The sequence below is a fragment of the Hemicordylus capensis genome, chromosome 6 (assembly GCF_027244095.1).
Source record: "Hemicordylus capensis ecotype Gifberg chromosome 6, rHemCap1.1.pri, whole genome shotgun sequence".
Classification (NCBI taxonomy): Eukaryota; Metazoa; Chordata; class Lepidosauria; order Squamata; family Cordylidae; genus Hemicordylus; species Hemicordylus capensis.
The window spans coordinates 46,757,450-46,771,957 of NC_069662.1; the positions used below are offsets into that span (position 1 = coordinate 46,757,450).

The 14,508-nt window shown below is 48.1% G+C and overlaps 2 protein-coding genes across 22 annotated transcripts in view; one reads left to right on the top strand and one right to left on the bottom strand.

The window, feature by feature from the left end:
* The window catches only part of IGFBP4 (insulin like growth factor binding protein 4), a 67,822-nt gene extending 64,062 nt beyond the window's left edge, over positions 1-3,760 (bottom strand). The window contains exon 1 of the mRNA XM_053260769.1: positions 3,415-3,760. Coding sequence (XP_053116744.1) covers positions 3,415-3,760 — 346 coding nt within the window. The remainder of the gene's footprint in view (positions 1-3,414) is intronic.
* The window catches only part of LOC128329473 (collagen alpha-1(XVIII) chain-like), a 79,847-nt gene that overhangs the window by 7,945 nt on the left and 57,394 nt on the right, over positions 1-14,508 (top strand). For 13 of the 21 annotated variants that reach the window (XM_053260758.1, XM_053260757.1, XM_053260761.1 and 10 more), the window contains exons 2-4: positions 473-624; positions 13,395-13,587; positions 13,979-13,999. The gene's annotated coding sequence lies outside the window, so the exon portion shown is untranslated. Of the gene's footprint in view, positions 1-472; positions 625-3,858; positions 4,419-13,394; positions 13,588-13,978; positions 14,000-14,508 lie in introns of those variants that run through there. The other 8 variants (XM_053260754.1, XM_053260759.1, XM_053260749.1 and 5 more) reach the window with 7 other exon arrangements.

Sequence of the window (14,508 nt, forward strand, 5' to 3'; positions counted from 1 at the left end):
AAACTATACTACACATAATGTTAAATTAGACTTTTTAATTTCCATCTTTAAAAAGAAAAGAAAAGAGCTGCTGCAAGGGCCCCATGGTGTGGGTTGAGATGAGCCCTATCCTATGCTGCAGTCTCAATGGTCAGGCCCAATAATCAGTGTTGCAGTCCCAAACAAGAGAGGCTGTGCCCTCACCTCTTGCCTGTGGGCTTCTCAGGGGCATCTGGTGGGCCACTGTATAAAACAGCATGCTGGACTGGATGGGCCTTGGGCCTGATCCAGCAGAGCTGTTCTTATGTTCTTAATCTTCTGGCTACTGTTGTCCAGGGAGTGAAACTGCTATCGGCGCAAATACCAATAAGAATTCTAGTAAATGCATATGGGACTTGGGGGGAAACCATGCAACCCACTTTCATCACTGATCTAGTCCCTCCAAAGTCTCACGGTTCTCTCTAACCTTGTTTTCTCTCTCTTTAAACTCAAGGTTCTGTGCAGTAGAAATCAGGCATCGTGATTCAGGACATTCCAGTGCAAGAGCTCTACCCAATCATGGCTGAATGCTATTTACATGTCCTTGACATGTGCAGTGTGCCACTTCCTGGCATAGTCCACACTTGAAAGGTTTTCCAAGAAGCGGTGAGTTGCAATCGTGGCACATGAGTCCAAACTGTGTTGGGGTGTTTACACTGGATCTGCCTGGAAGTATTGGGATGAGCAGATGCAATGGAGGATAAGGCCTTTGTGCCATTAATAGTCTAGAAGGGGGAATTTCAGCAAATGCAGCTTTTCTCACCCTGGCATGTCAAGCGTCACCTACCCAAAATCCCAACTATTGAAAGTACAGGAGTTGTGTCCTTCTCAGAATCTGGTCTCCCTAGTAAGTACTAGTAAGCTTACTACTTGTCTACTAATAGTAGCATTTGAGGTAGCTTCTACTAGTACTCTTTGCTACCAAACTCTTATTTAGTACGAACTGCCTGCTAAATGCATGTTATGTGCCATGTGAATCCACCCATAAGGAAGATTGATTTGCATTTAATCAACATACTGTATGCTTTTCTGAATTCTCTCCAGTGTACCTCTGTTTCTAGTCCTTTCAGATAACAGGTTGCCGGTCCTTGTCTTTAGAGTGTGTAGAGCGTTTTTACACAAACTCCTATCCTTTTTTCCAAACTCCTTTTTTTCATGATTAATAGATCTGGGAATACTGCCACGGGAGTTCCATCATCTATACTCAATGGCATATACTAATGGCATATACTGGAGGTCACGTAATGTAGATAGGTCATGTTAAGGGATGACTAATCTGTCATGCCCCCTTCATATGCACTCTCAGCAGCATGGAAGCCATTTCTGAGAGTGATGCTCTCCCATGCTGGGTGGTTAACACTTGGGTGGTTAACATGACCCCATGGGAGAGGCCAGTGCTGTGGATCTTTCCCACCCAGTCTGCACTGTTGCTCCCAGGATGAATGCTGAATACATGAGAGAGGCCCACACAAGCACTCCTGCCCATGTGGTTGTGTGATTCACACATGTACTCCTGCAGCAATGAATCACACCATACAGAAGTGGTTCTCATGCTGCTGAGATTGCGTGTGAAGTGAACTAAAAGGCATGGGGCAGCAGTCTAGTGTCCTTGAATGCAGGCACAGAAATTCCACCTGCTGCTTTATTCCCCAGCATGAAATGTAGTGACTGGGAAAGGGTCAGCATGGGGGAGCGTCACCTGTTGAGTTTCTGTCTGTCATTTATTAAATGCAGCAATCCTGCCAAGAAAATAACTTGATAACCTGACTGAAAGAGGTTTGCCTCTTTACTATGTTTACTATGTTTATAGGGAAGAGAGCTGGTCTTGTGGTAGCAAGCATGACTTGTCCCCTTAAGCTAAGCAGGATACACCTTGGTTGCATACAAAAGGGAGACTAGAAATGTGAGTGCTGTAAGATATTCCCCTTAGGGGATGGAGAGCATCTAGGCTCCAAGTTCTTTCCCTGGCATCTCCAAGATAGGGCTGGGAGAGATTCCTGCCTGCAACCTTGGAGAAGCCGCTGCCAGTCTGTGTAGACAATACTGAGCGAGATGGACCTATGGTCTGACTCAGCATATGGCAGCTTCCTATGTTCTTTAAGTGCATATTGGCAGAGGTAGCATAGATGCCAATATAGAGCGCTGTTCGTGAGTGGTAGTTAGTCCAGATTTATGAACTCAAAGTGAAAAGGCAGAGTTGCTTATGCCATTGGAATGCATACTTGTAGTGATTTAATGGGAATTAATTATACCTTAGCACATTTAAGCTATTGTCGTGCTTTTTATAGTTATGGTCTTTGAAGAGTAGCTAGATTGCTTTTTAAAAACCTTTCATTGCATGCATCGAGGTGACGTGGGGATTCTAATCTGCATTCTTGACTACAGGTACAGAACCAGAGAGTGCTAATGAGTCCAAATTAACATGGAATGCGAGAGCAAGATCCTGTGGACGTGTGTATGGATATGGATATGTGTTACATACTCTCAGCTCTCTTCCACATATATAAGCATGCACTGAAAGAGATGGGGGGTGAGAGGAGGAAGCCAGCCATTCAGCTACACCATTCACTTGCCAGCATGCATGCCTCAGTCTCCCTTTTGTTGTTAGGATCTCCTGAAGAGGCAGTCTTAGGTTCCATAACAAAACCCTTTCTTGCCCTGTATATGGGAGATGGGGTGGCTAGCAAAGCCTCCCTCTGAACCTACATGCCAAAAATCTGCCAGGAGAGCCTTTCAGATCATTCTCCTGTCCGAAAGAGCTGGGAATGCCCCTTATGCTGAGCACTGTGCTGTCTATATTCACACATACCAAGAGGACTACACTTTAGCATGAGATATAGCACCAACAGCAAGTCAGACAAAAAGATGGCAGTAGATCCATTCACATGGCTTTTCATTATTCCTTGTGAAGTAATAGGCAGCATTGCCGCCTGCCCTCTAAAGCTGCCTGCCTTTGCATGTGTGGATGCTCACTCTCAATGCCAAGGTAAACGGCATTTGTGAACCCAACCTGCAGGGTTACAAGGGGTCTGTTACCTCTGGCTGTTGTCCACATATATTGTTAGCCACAAACACAGCACACAGCAGGGCTCGCACGAGAGAGGACAGGGCAAAGTTAATTCTCCCTAGACCAAGGGCACTGAATGTTGAAATGGTGCCAGTCTCTTTCCAGACCCCAGGAGATGGGTATGGCTGTGCCCAGCAAGTCTTCAGAGCTGGCAGCTGGAACAGAGTGTCCCCCCCAAGTCCTTGCCATCAAACACAAGGCACCCCAACAAATCTGTCCATCTCCACCTCTTGCGTGGGTGCTCTCAGATCCACTATGAAATGAGGCATTTCCAGTTGCTGTGCCTCCCCTGCCAGTCTAAGCTACCCCACAGCCCGATGCCTCCTTACCTGTGGACTGGATGCTTTCCTGGATCGCTTCCACTTCAGACAGATCCATGCACACCCCTTGGCCATGCATCAGTGTGTGCAAGGGCTTCTCCACCCCCCGCGGCGGGTAGCAGCGCATCCCAGAGCCGCAGCGAGGCGTGTAGACCCCGCAGGGCATCCCTTTCGCCAAGGCACAAGTGGCACAGCATCCACAGCCCGGCTCCTGTACCAGCTCATCACATCCAAGGGGCGCCCTGCAGCGTGCCAGCTTCTCCTCGGAACATGGGGGGCACTGGATGGCCTCAAGGCTTACGGACACCACCTGGGCAAGAAGCAGCAGTGTGACAGGCACAGTCCCCGAGGGCATGGCAGGCAGGCAGGCGTCACTGGGCAGTTAAAGACCAAGAAGCAAAAGTTGCAAAGAGCTGGATTGCTGGCGGAGCAGAGAGTCTGATCTCCAGCAAGAGGGACTCTGCACTGAACGGGGGAGAAGCTCATTCTTTGGACTTTATACTACTCTCTCTGGCCACACCTCCCTGCTCCAGGGAGAGGCAGAGCCCAGCAGCAGCAGCAACCAAGGCAGCTTGCCCCAGCTGAGAAAAGACTTCACTTGCCCTGAGGAAGGAAACACAAAGAGCTAGAAGCAGCTGCGAGGACAAGGACGGAAACCTGCACTGAGCTGGAAAATAGCAGCCAGTCACGATGAGCCTTGCTTCTCTTGTTACTTTGGGGAGTGACGAGTGTGCATTTCGCCGGTGCCTCTTCGCCGTCTGTGCAGTGGGAAAACAGAATGCCACAACTGTAATCTCTCTGATTGTCATCCCCACCAGACTGTGCCACCCAGGAGTTGTATAGATACGTTCAGAGCATGAGAAATGCCTTGCTAGATTGCACTAAAGGTCTGTCTAGCCGAGGGCACAAGCAGGATACAGAGGGGATGAGTGCCACTCATTCTTTCCTGACAACTGAAAATCTGAGGTATACTGCTTTTGACTTTGGAAGTTCCATTCTTAGCTATTATAAAGGTAAAGTAAAGCGTGCCGTCGAGTCGGTGTCGACCCCTTGCAACTACAGAGCCCTGTGGTTTTCTTTTGGTAAAATACAGGAGGGGTTTACCATTGCCTCCTCCCGTGCAGTATGAGATTATGCCTTTCAGCATCTTCCTATATTGCTGCTGCCCAGTCTAGGAGTTTCCCATAGTCTAGGAAACATACCAGCGGGGATTCGAACCAGCAACTTCTTGCTCCCTAGGCAAGTTACTTCCCCTCTGCGCCATTAGGTGGTAACTATAGCTACTAGTTATTGATCAATGTATTTTCTGTGAATTTGTCTGAAATCCTTTTCTTTTTTAAAAAAAACACCTATGCTAGTGTTCATCACCAGGAACAGTTCTAGGCCGGGCTTTTAGCTCGCTTCTCTTCCAGAATGGAGGGTGTGCGTTCACATATCAGCCAGATTTACCCCGAAGTCCCTGCGAGTTATTGAGGAGCACTCCACACACAATTCAGGTTTTTCATTCACAAATGACTTCTGCGTTGGTTCCCTTGCTTCCATGAAAAATTTGTGCAAGAGGGGCATTCAGAGGAGCACTGCGCTTGAATTACAAAATCTTCCTCATAATAAAGCACAGATCCCCTCCTGGACATGACAGTGGCAAGGCGGAATGCCGAGGGTGGAGTCTGCCATGCAAACCCTTTCCTCCCTTTGCACGTCCTTTATGTCTGAAGCCACTCTCTGGTGATTGTGTTGTGTGAAGAAGTATATTCTTTTGTTTGTCCCATAGCTTCAGCCAATGGATTTCAAGGGACCCCCCTTTTTAGCTTAAAATACCACATTGGGAGGGGGAGATTATGAGCTGAAAAGTGGCAGGGGAGCTGTTTAATCCTTTCCTCTCCACGATTACCCTTATCACAGCATGGGGGAAGAGAGGTCAAGAGGTTAGATCTCTATCTGGAGATAGCAGAGACTGAACCTAGGACCTGCATGGAAGCAGATGCTCTACGACTGAGCTATGGCCTGATCCCCTAAGGCAGGCCTGCTCAACTTAGGCCCCCCAGCTGTTTTTGGACTACAACTCCCATAATTCCCAGCCACAGTGGCCAATAGCCAAGGATTATAGGAGTTGTAGGCCAACATCTGCAGGAGGGCCAAAGTTGAGCAGCCCTGCCCTAAGGGAATATCTTACAGCAGATTGTGCTCACATACAGTCACCCATCCTAATGCAAACCAGGGTAGACCCTGCTTAACAAAGGGAACAGTTGCATAAGAACAGCCCTGCTGGATCAGGGTCAGGGCCCACCTAGTCCAACATCCTGTTTCCCACAGTGGCCCACCAGCAGATGCCTCAGGGAAGCCCACAGGCAAGAGATGAAGGCCTGCCCTCTCTCCTGCTGTTGCTCCCCTGCAACTGGTACTCAGAAGCATCCTTGCCTCTAAGCCTGATAGTGGTCTATAGCCATCAGATTAGTAGCTATTGTCAGATCTGTCCTCCATGAGTTTATCTAAGCTAGTGGTTCTTAACGTGGGGTCTGCCAGATGTTTTTATTATAATTTATTACATTTATATCCCGCTCTTCCTCTGAGGAGCTCAGAACGGTGTACATGGTTATTTTTATCCTCACAACAACCCTGTGAGGTAGGTTAGGCTGAGAGATACATGACTGGCCCAGAGTCACCCAGTGAGTTTCAGTGGTTGAATGAGGATTTGAACTCAGCTCTTCCCGATCCTAGTCTAACCACTATGCTATGCTGGCTCTGGTTTAAGCCCTTCTTAAAGTCATCCAGGCTGTTTGTTGTCACCAAATCCTGTGGCAGAGAATTCCATAGGTTAATTACGCATTGTGTGAAAAAGTATTTCTTTTTGTCGGTCCTAAATTTCCTGGCCATCAGTTTCATGACATGACTCGTGGTTCTAGTCCAAGGGTTCCCAACCAGGGTTCCTCCAGATGTTGCTGAACTACAACTCCCATCATCCCCTGCCAGAATAAATTGTGCCTGGGATGATGGGAGTTATAGTTCAGCAACTTCTGGAAGACCACAGGTTGGGAATCTCTGTTCTAGTGTTGTGAAAGAGGGAGAAAATTTTCTCTCTGTCCGTTCTCTCCACGCTATGCATAGTTTTATAGACCTCTATCATTCCTCTCCTTAGTCATATTTTTTTCTAAACTAAAAAGCCCAGTTGTTGTAGTCTTGCCTTGTAAGGAAGGTGCTCTGGGCCCCTTATCATCTTGGTTGAATGTTTTCCAGTTCTACAATGTCCTTCTTAAGATACAGTGACCAGAACTGTATGCAGTATGGGTGGACCTCGTCACACGCACTCCCGACAACTGCAATTTCATGTATCCACAGTCGGGCAATGGAGACCTAACCTCGGTATACGCGGTTTACAAAAGGGTTAAAATCCTTGGTGGCCGGAAATGACCTTCGAGGTCATATCCAGCCACCATTTTGTTGAAAGGAGCCATTTTGTGGCTCGTTCATGTGGGGGGGATTCCACGTGGTTTTTCATGGAAGATTGGCTGAATTGGGATAGGGGGTGCATTGCTGGACAGCTGAAGACCTGGAGAGCATGCTATGTTGTTTTCTCTTATTTCAGCCTTTTAAAGCATTTCTTTTGCCCTCCAGAGTGTTAGTCGCACATGGTCATGCTGCGTAGTAAATGTTGAACGAAGCAAATTCGAAGTACACTCATGGCATTGAGGGAAGCAACCCCTCCCCTCTAATCTTGGGTTTGTTTTTGATGCAGGTTCACATGTTTTCCTTTGTGATTTCCTTCTAGTCAATGGCCGGGGGAGGAGCGAGTACTGAAGAGCTACATCTGCATTTGTAAAGAGAGTATCTCTCTTATCATGCTAATGATTCTACATCAGTCCTCTCCCTATTTACTCTGGTGTTTTCAGAAAAAGTAGCTTAAAACCAGTATTTTAAAAACCCGGAAATACCAAGAGATAAGCTAGAATTCGCAAGACAAAGCCCGATTTGTGTGTGGAGTGGGTCAGGGATCTCGAAGGGGCTTTGGGGTAAGTTTGGCTGGTGTGTGAATGCACCCACTCACTCTTGAAGGAGATTTGGGGTGGGGGGAAGCCCTTTGTGTAAAGCCTCCAGGAACCTAACCCCCTGATTCCCATTGACTTCAGGTCTCGTTACCCCTGTTCTGTTGTCCAGGGTCATAGCTGAGAACGGAACCCTCGTGGATAACAGGGTCCACCTGTACTCCAAATGTGGCCGCACCATAGATTTGTATAAGGGCAGTATGATATTAGCACTTTTATTTTCAAGCCCCTTCCTAATGATCCCTAGCATGGAATTTGCTTTTTACAGCTGCCACGCACTGAGTCAGCATTTTCAGTGAGCACTCCCAGGACCAAAAGATCTCTTTCCTGGTCAGTCACTAGTATTTTTTTTTACATTTACATTTTTTTTAACATTTATATCTTCCTCCAAGGAGCCCAGAGCAGTGTACTACATACTTGAGTTTCTCTTTCACAACAACCCTGTGAAGTAGGTTAGGCTGAGAGAGAAGTGACTGGCCCAGAGTCACCCAGCTAGTTTCATGGCTGAACGGGGATTTGAACTCGGGTCTCCCCAGATCTAGTCCAGCACTCTAACCACTACACCACGCTGGCTCTCTGACAGCTCAGACCCCATCAGTGTATATGTGAAGTTGGGGTTTTTTGCCCCAATATGCATCACTTTACACATGCTTACATTGAACTGCATTTGCCATTTTGTCACTCACTCCTGCATTCAGGCTTGCTACCACAAAACCAACTCCCTCCACCCCACCCCCCAGCTGCTACAGAACCCTCAGCTGTCACAGAACACAGCTTCCCTCCTGGGGCAAATAAAAAAACCATAGTGGGAAGGGCAATCTAGATCAGCACTGTGTTGGAGACAAGGGGTTAAACTTCCTCTCTCCCCGTACTGTGTTCCCAATCCTGATCACTCTTCCCAAACAACACCTGCTATTTAGGAAATAAAAACCAGGAGGTTTTCTAGACTGGGGGCTTTACTGTAGGAGGAAGTGGTGTAAGTTAGTACAAGAGTATATAAAGCGTGTATAAGCGTAAATAAGCATAAATTGGAGTAAATCAAGGCCATTCACACTGCTGCTTCTCATTATGGTTGATTACATTTCATTACGATTTTTCAAACTAGGTTTGTTCACGCAGACAGTTCTCCCTCCATCCCACCACCACCATTCCATGCATTTCTGGCCAGCAGGATTGTAGAGGAGGCCCCTGCCTTCTGCTTCCAATTGGCGTAATCACCTGTGCCTAGGTAGTGAAGAGAATGGGGGGAGTACATGTAGAGGGCATGAATGGTGCCTGCCAAACCCCCTGTAAATGTAATTTTCTGCCTTTTAAAATATATATATCCTCTATAATAAAGAGCCAGGGTGTGTGCCCGTGTCTCTGCGCCTGTGTCTTCCTTGGCCGTTCTGGGCATGCGCAGAGGGCATGCCCAGAACGTCCGAGGAAGATACAGCCGCAGGCACCAGGCGGCCATGTTGGGTCCCGGTCCGGAACTCCATACCTGGAAGCGGCGGCGAAGCAGCAGCAGGAGGCAGCGGCGACTGGGGCCGATGCCGGCCGCGGTGGGGCGACAGGGCCCGATGGCGGCGGTGGCCGCAATGGGGCGATGGGGAAGCGATGGCGGTGGCAAGTGGGGCCCATGGCAGCCGCGGCCATGGCGGGCCGATGGTTGGTGGTTGCGGGGCCGGCCCAGCAGCGGACGGCCAGACCGCAGTGGACCCCAATACCAGGGGAAGAAGGTGGGAATGGGGGGAGCGGTGGCAGTCCAGCAGCCAGCCACAACGATGGACAAGCGGCGGCAGCGGCCACGGCAGGCCGCATGGTGTGTCGGGCCCACCGTGGCCGGCATCGGACCCAGTCGCCACCGCCTCCTGCTGCTGCTTCGCCGCCGCTTCCAAACTTAACTGTTTGCCGTCCGGGAGGAGGAGCGGCGGTCCGTCAGGAAAAAAAAATGCAGAGGGGGGGAGCGCAAGGGGAGGGGGAGGGGCAGAGGGGGAAGGGCAAGAGGGAGGGGGAAGGGGCCAGCCCAGGCGAGGGAATAGGAGAAACGGCGGCGGCGGGACCGGCCCAAAAGCCCAAAACAAAAGTTTGCACTAAGCACAAAGATCTCACAACCATGTCTGCACAACCCTACTAGCGCCCGTTATTTTAACGGGCTTAAAAATACTAGTATATATATATTTCCCTGGTGTTCTTATGCAACAATAACTGCACACTAGATTAAGCTGCAGCGGTGCAGCGGGAAATGACTTGACTAGCAAGCCAGAGGTTGCCGGTTCGAGTCCCTGCTGGTATGTTTCCCAGTCTATGGGATACTCCTCTATCGGGCAGCAGCGATATAGGAAGATGCTGAAAGGCATCATCTCATACTGTGCGGGAGATGGCAATGGTAAACCTCTCCTGTATTCTACCAAAAAACCCCACAGGCAGCCACACCTCTAAGGTAAAGGTTAAGTTGTGCCCTCGAGTCAGTGTCAACTCCTGGATACCACAGAGCCCTGTGGTTATCTTTGGTAGAATACAGGAGGGGTTTACCATTGCTGTCTCTCGCACACTATGAGATGATGCCTTTCAGCATCTTCCTTTATCACTGCTGCCCGATATAGGTGTACCCCATAGTCTGGCGCAGTGTTTCTCAACGTTTTTGGAGTCATGGACCAGTACATTATACATGCGCCATTTCCTGGACCAGCAGTGAGTAAAGGGGTCACCCCCCTGACCCCCAGGCACCCCCCCCAAAACAATTTCAGGCAGTTCTCTGGAGCTCATTTCCAGGCAGCCCTCACTGCTGCATAATATTCATTTCAAGGAAGTGAAATGAACATTATCCAGAAGCAAGGGCTGCCTGGAAATGAGTTCTGGATAGCTTCCGGTGGCCCCTGCCGGCCCAAAATTGTTTTTTTTGGGGAGGGGTGTGTCATTTTTATTAGTGATGCCTCATGGACCGGTACCCAACGCCTCGCGGACCGGCACCAGTCCACGGACCAGTGGTTGAGAAACACTGGTCTGGCGTGTTTCCCATAGTCTGGGAAATACGCCAGCGGGGATTTGAACCGGCAACCTCTTGCTCCCTAGGCAAGTTACTTCACCACTGTGCCATTAAGTGGTAGCCACACCTCTGCCTCACGCTTTATCTCAGGGATCTCTCCACACAGCTCCACAAAATGCCAGAGTAGCTCACACAACCGTTTTCAACACTGCGCCAAAGGGCAATTTTTAAAAGACACGTATACTATGCATTAAGGGCCAATCATCATGAAAAAAGTGGAATAATGCCTCTGGCAGTATTGAAGTTACCTGTTACCATATTGAAGTGGCTGTAAACCCTGCCCCCCACCTCGGATGAACTCCCCCAACCCTAATAGTCGTGAAGCAGGAGTACATTGCCATTTGGAACAACCTTCTGACATGCAAGAGCCAGCGATGTGTATTAGTTAATTATTATTATTAATAATTATTCATTATTAATTAGTTAATTATTAGCTATGTGTATTAGTGTGGCACTGGCTTGGCTGTAGCTTTGTAATGCAAATGAATTTAAAACCTACATTGTCCAGAATGCTCATTTGCATTACAGATGCCTCTCTCATAGCTCAGATGGAACCGATCAGCTGTGCTTCTGTTTGAGTTACTGTTCTAGGCATGCCTTCTGATTGGAAGGAGACCAGCCCAGAGAGCAGTGACTTCTGCAGAGATGCAAATAGGCAGCCTCCTCTAAGGGTGTGGGGGGGGGGTAATTCCATAGAATTCTATCGGGAATGGTGGAATGTTCTAATTACACTCAATACAGAGTTGGAGCAAATTTCCCTGGCCTCTGCGCAAGCTGATTAGGGGGCAGGCCAGTGATTTATTCAAAAACACAGTAAAGCATTCTCCTCAGGGGTGGGCAGAAGGTAGATTACTGGATTATTTGCAACAGATCAGTAAGGGTTTTTGCTCTCTATTGTTTAACAGCAACAACAAAATGGCTTTTTGAAATTAAATTTGGCTGTTAGATTTCCTGGTCTATAGCAACTTGGATGTAGATTTGTACTTATAGATGCAGGCTATCCAAATGTGTGGTTGATGGGGTGCAGCAGGTGATTAGATTTACTTCTTGGACTACCATTTTGCATCTGTCTCTGACCCTGATCCACTGTTTTGCACCTGGGCATTTTTCACACAGCAGGCTTTACTGCGATTTCGAAGTTGCCCGAAAAACCCCACCGCAAAAAGTGGATTTTTAAACTACGGATATAAATCAGGCAGAATGAAAAACCTGAATCGTGTGTGAAGTGCTCCCTGATAGTTTGCAGGGACTTCAGGGTCAATCTGGCCAATATGTGAAAGCACACTCTCCATTCCAGAGGAGATTCTGCAAGCTAAAAGCCCTGTGTGAAAAATGCCCTGGTTCTGGTTGGTGGACCTTGGAGTTCTTGTAAAAAAACTGAAAGATTGTACAAGTCTTTCTACCCCTGCTCTATGGAACATTTGATCATATTTATATATTTATTTGAATACTTTAGACCTCATCTTTACAACTCTAAAAAGAAGCCTTCAAGGCGACTTATGTAGCTAAAATAAATCGCAATAAAAACGAATCAATTATAAAAGCAATAAATGAACAAAAATAGCAATAAGGATAAATGTTTCTTGTGTCACATTAGCTGTGTGACTGTTTAGGATGTACTGCCATGATAAACAACATAGACTTGAGTGTTCAGACCGAGATGGTGAGCTGAAGTCACCTGGAGGCTTTACAGACAGGGCTGTTACCCCAAATCTCCTCTGGAACATAAGAACAGCCCTGCTGGATCAGGCCCAAGGCCCATCTAGATCAGCATCTTGTTCCATGCAGTGACCCACCAGATGCCGCTGGAAGCCACAGGCAGGAGTTGAGGGCGTGCCCTCTCTCCTGCTGTTACTGCCCCGCAACTGGTGCTCAGAGGCACCCTGCCTTTGAGGCTGGAGGTGGCCTTTAGCCCTCCAACTAGTAGCCGATGATAGACCTCTCCTCCATGAAGTTATCCAAACCCCTCTTAAAGCCATCCAGGTTGTTGGCTGTCACCACATCTTGTGGCAGAGAATTCCACAAGTTGATTATGCGTTGTGTGAAAAAGTACTTCCGCTTGTTGGTCCTAGATTTCCTGGCAATCAGTTTCATAGGATGACCATGGAAGAGAGTGTGTGAGTCCACACACCAGCCAAACGTACCCTGAAGTCCATTCAAGATCCTTGGAAACACTCCACACACAAATCGGGCTTTGTCTTTCGAATTCTAGCTTATCTCGATGTATTTTTGGGTTTTTTAAATGCTGGTTTTAACCAAGTTTTTCTGAAAAGAAAACGCCAGAACAATTAGGGAGAGGCACTGACACTGAATCATTAATATGATAAGAGCGATGCACTCTTTTAGAAATGCAGATATAGGCTTTAGACATCTCCCCACCACCCATTGGCTAGAAGAAAAACATGGAGGCATGAGATATGAACCTGCACCAAAAGAAAACCCAAGAGCAGAGGGGAGGGACTGGTTCCCTCCATGCCACGAGTGTAATTCGACGTGGCTTCATTCAACATTTACCCCTCAGCATGAAACCACGTGTGAATAACTCCCAGGTGGACTTTAGAGCAGAGGAAGTCTTGGTCTGGCCTGTGCACCTAGATTCCTATTTGTGAGGCCACATGGGATTCACAGGGTTGCCAAGTAACCAGGAGGGGGAAAGAACTAGCTGGGGTTGGGTTTTTTTGTTTGTTTTGGAGGCTGCTGCCAGAAACATAAGAGACAAGATTAGCCTTTTCCTTCCTCAGTCTTTTTATTTATTCATTCATTATTTATGTTTGTTTGTTTGTTTGTTTGTTTACTTGTTTATTTATTTAAAGTACATATTAGGTGGGTGGGCAGTTTTTGTGCTGGGATCTCTCCCTGCTCCCAAGACTCACTCCCAACCACTGGACTCATTCTGGCCTCCACACTCTCTTCCGCAGGTCTGAGAATTGTGGAGGTGGTCACCCGACTTGGGAACTGATAAGGGCCAAATCTGTGCCCCTTGGAGCAGGATACAAATGAGCTGCAAAAACTGAAGACCCTTTTGCCTCCTGTGTGTCTGTGTCTGTCTAGAACAGGTTTTTCAACTTTTAAAAACAAGTGTACCCCTTCTGTCTCAAAGCTTCACCTCAGGTACCCCAGCCAAGAATTGTGACCCCCAGGGCGCTTTTCCAGACTACAAGATTTGTAATGCTTAGAGTGTTGCAAAGTGTAACAGTATGAGGCAGCGGGTCGCAACCGCGAGCACAGCGGTTCTCAGGCAGTATTATATACAATGTGACAAGGTCCATCCATATTGCCCATCATTGCTGCGGTTTTTCCAGGCAGGGAGCTATCATATTCCACCTCTGGAATGCATCCACTGACCCCTCCTCCTCCTCAATTTCGGGCCAGTGGGGTTGCTGAGGGAGAGGGGGATCGCTGATATGAGGGAATTTTAAAAAAATAATAATCTCACTGCACTTGTGCAAATCCACCAGCAGGGGGAAGTGCTGTTCCAAAACAATGCCTTTTGTCATTGCAGGTTTGCGAAAGGCAAGCAAAGGTAATTAAAAATAAATAAATCCAATGGTGGAGAAGGAAGGAGGAGGTGGAAGGGAGGCGAGTGCTCCTCCAGTGAGGGCAAGCCATCTGGATATGGCGGGGGTGCTGCCCAGGAAGAGGTCTTGTCTCTGTGCCCCCGGCCAAAAAACCCCAACAAACGCCAAAACCAGTCCTAACTCTATACTGTGACTTTCTTTTTCCTCCTGTCCTCTAGAGCCTCATGGCCAGGGCTCCACAGCATGCTCCTGACCCCATCTCCCCTTTCCCCCATTCCGTGTGACTGAATGGCTAGATGCTCAGCTCATCCCTCCCTCCCTCAGCCTGACTGATAGGCTCAGCAGCAAGGACAATGCTGCTGCTGAGCATCAGCCAGCATTTTTCTTGCTGCTGAGCCTGTCAGTCAGGCTGAGGGAAGAGTTGGCTGAGCCTGAGTGCCTAGCCAGCCAATCATGTGGAGAGGAGGAGGGAGGGATGCTGCCTGACACCCCTCCCACCCCCTCCTGGAGAGGG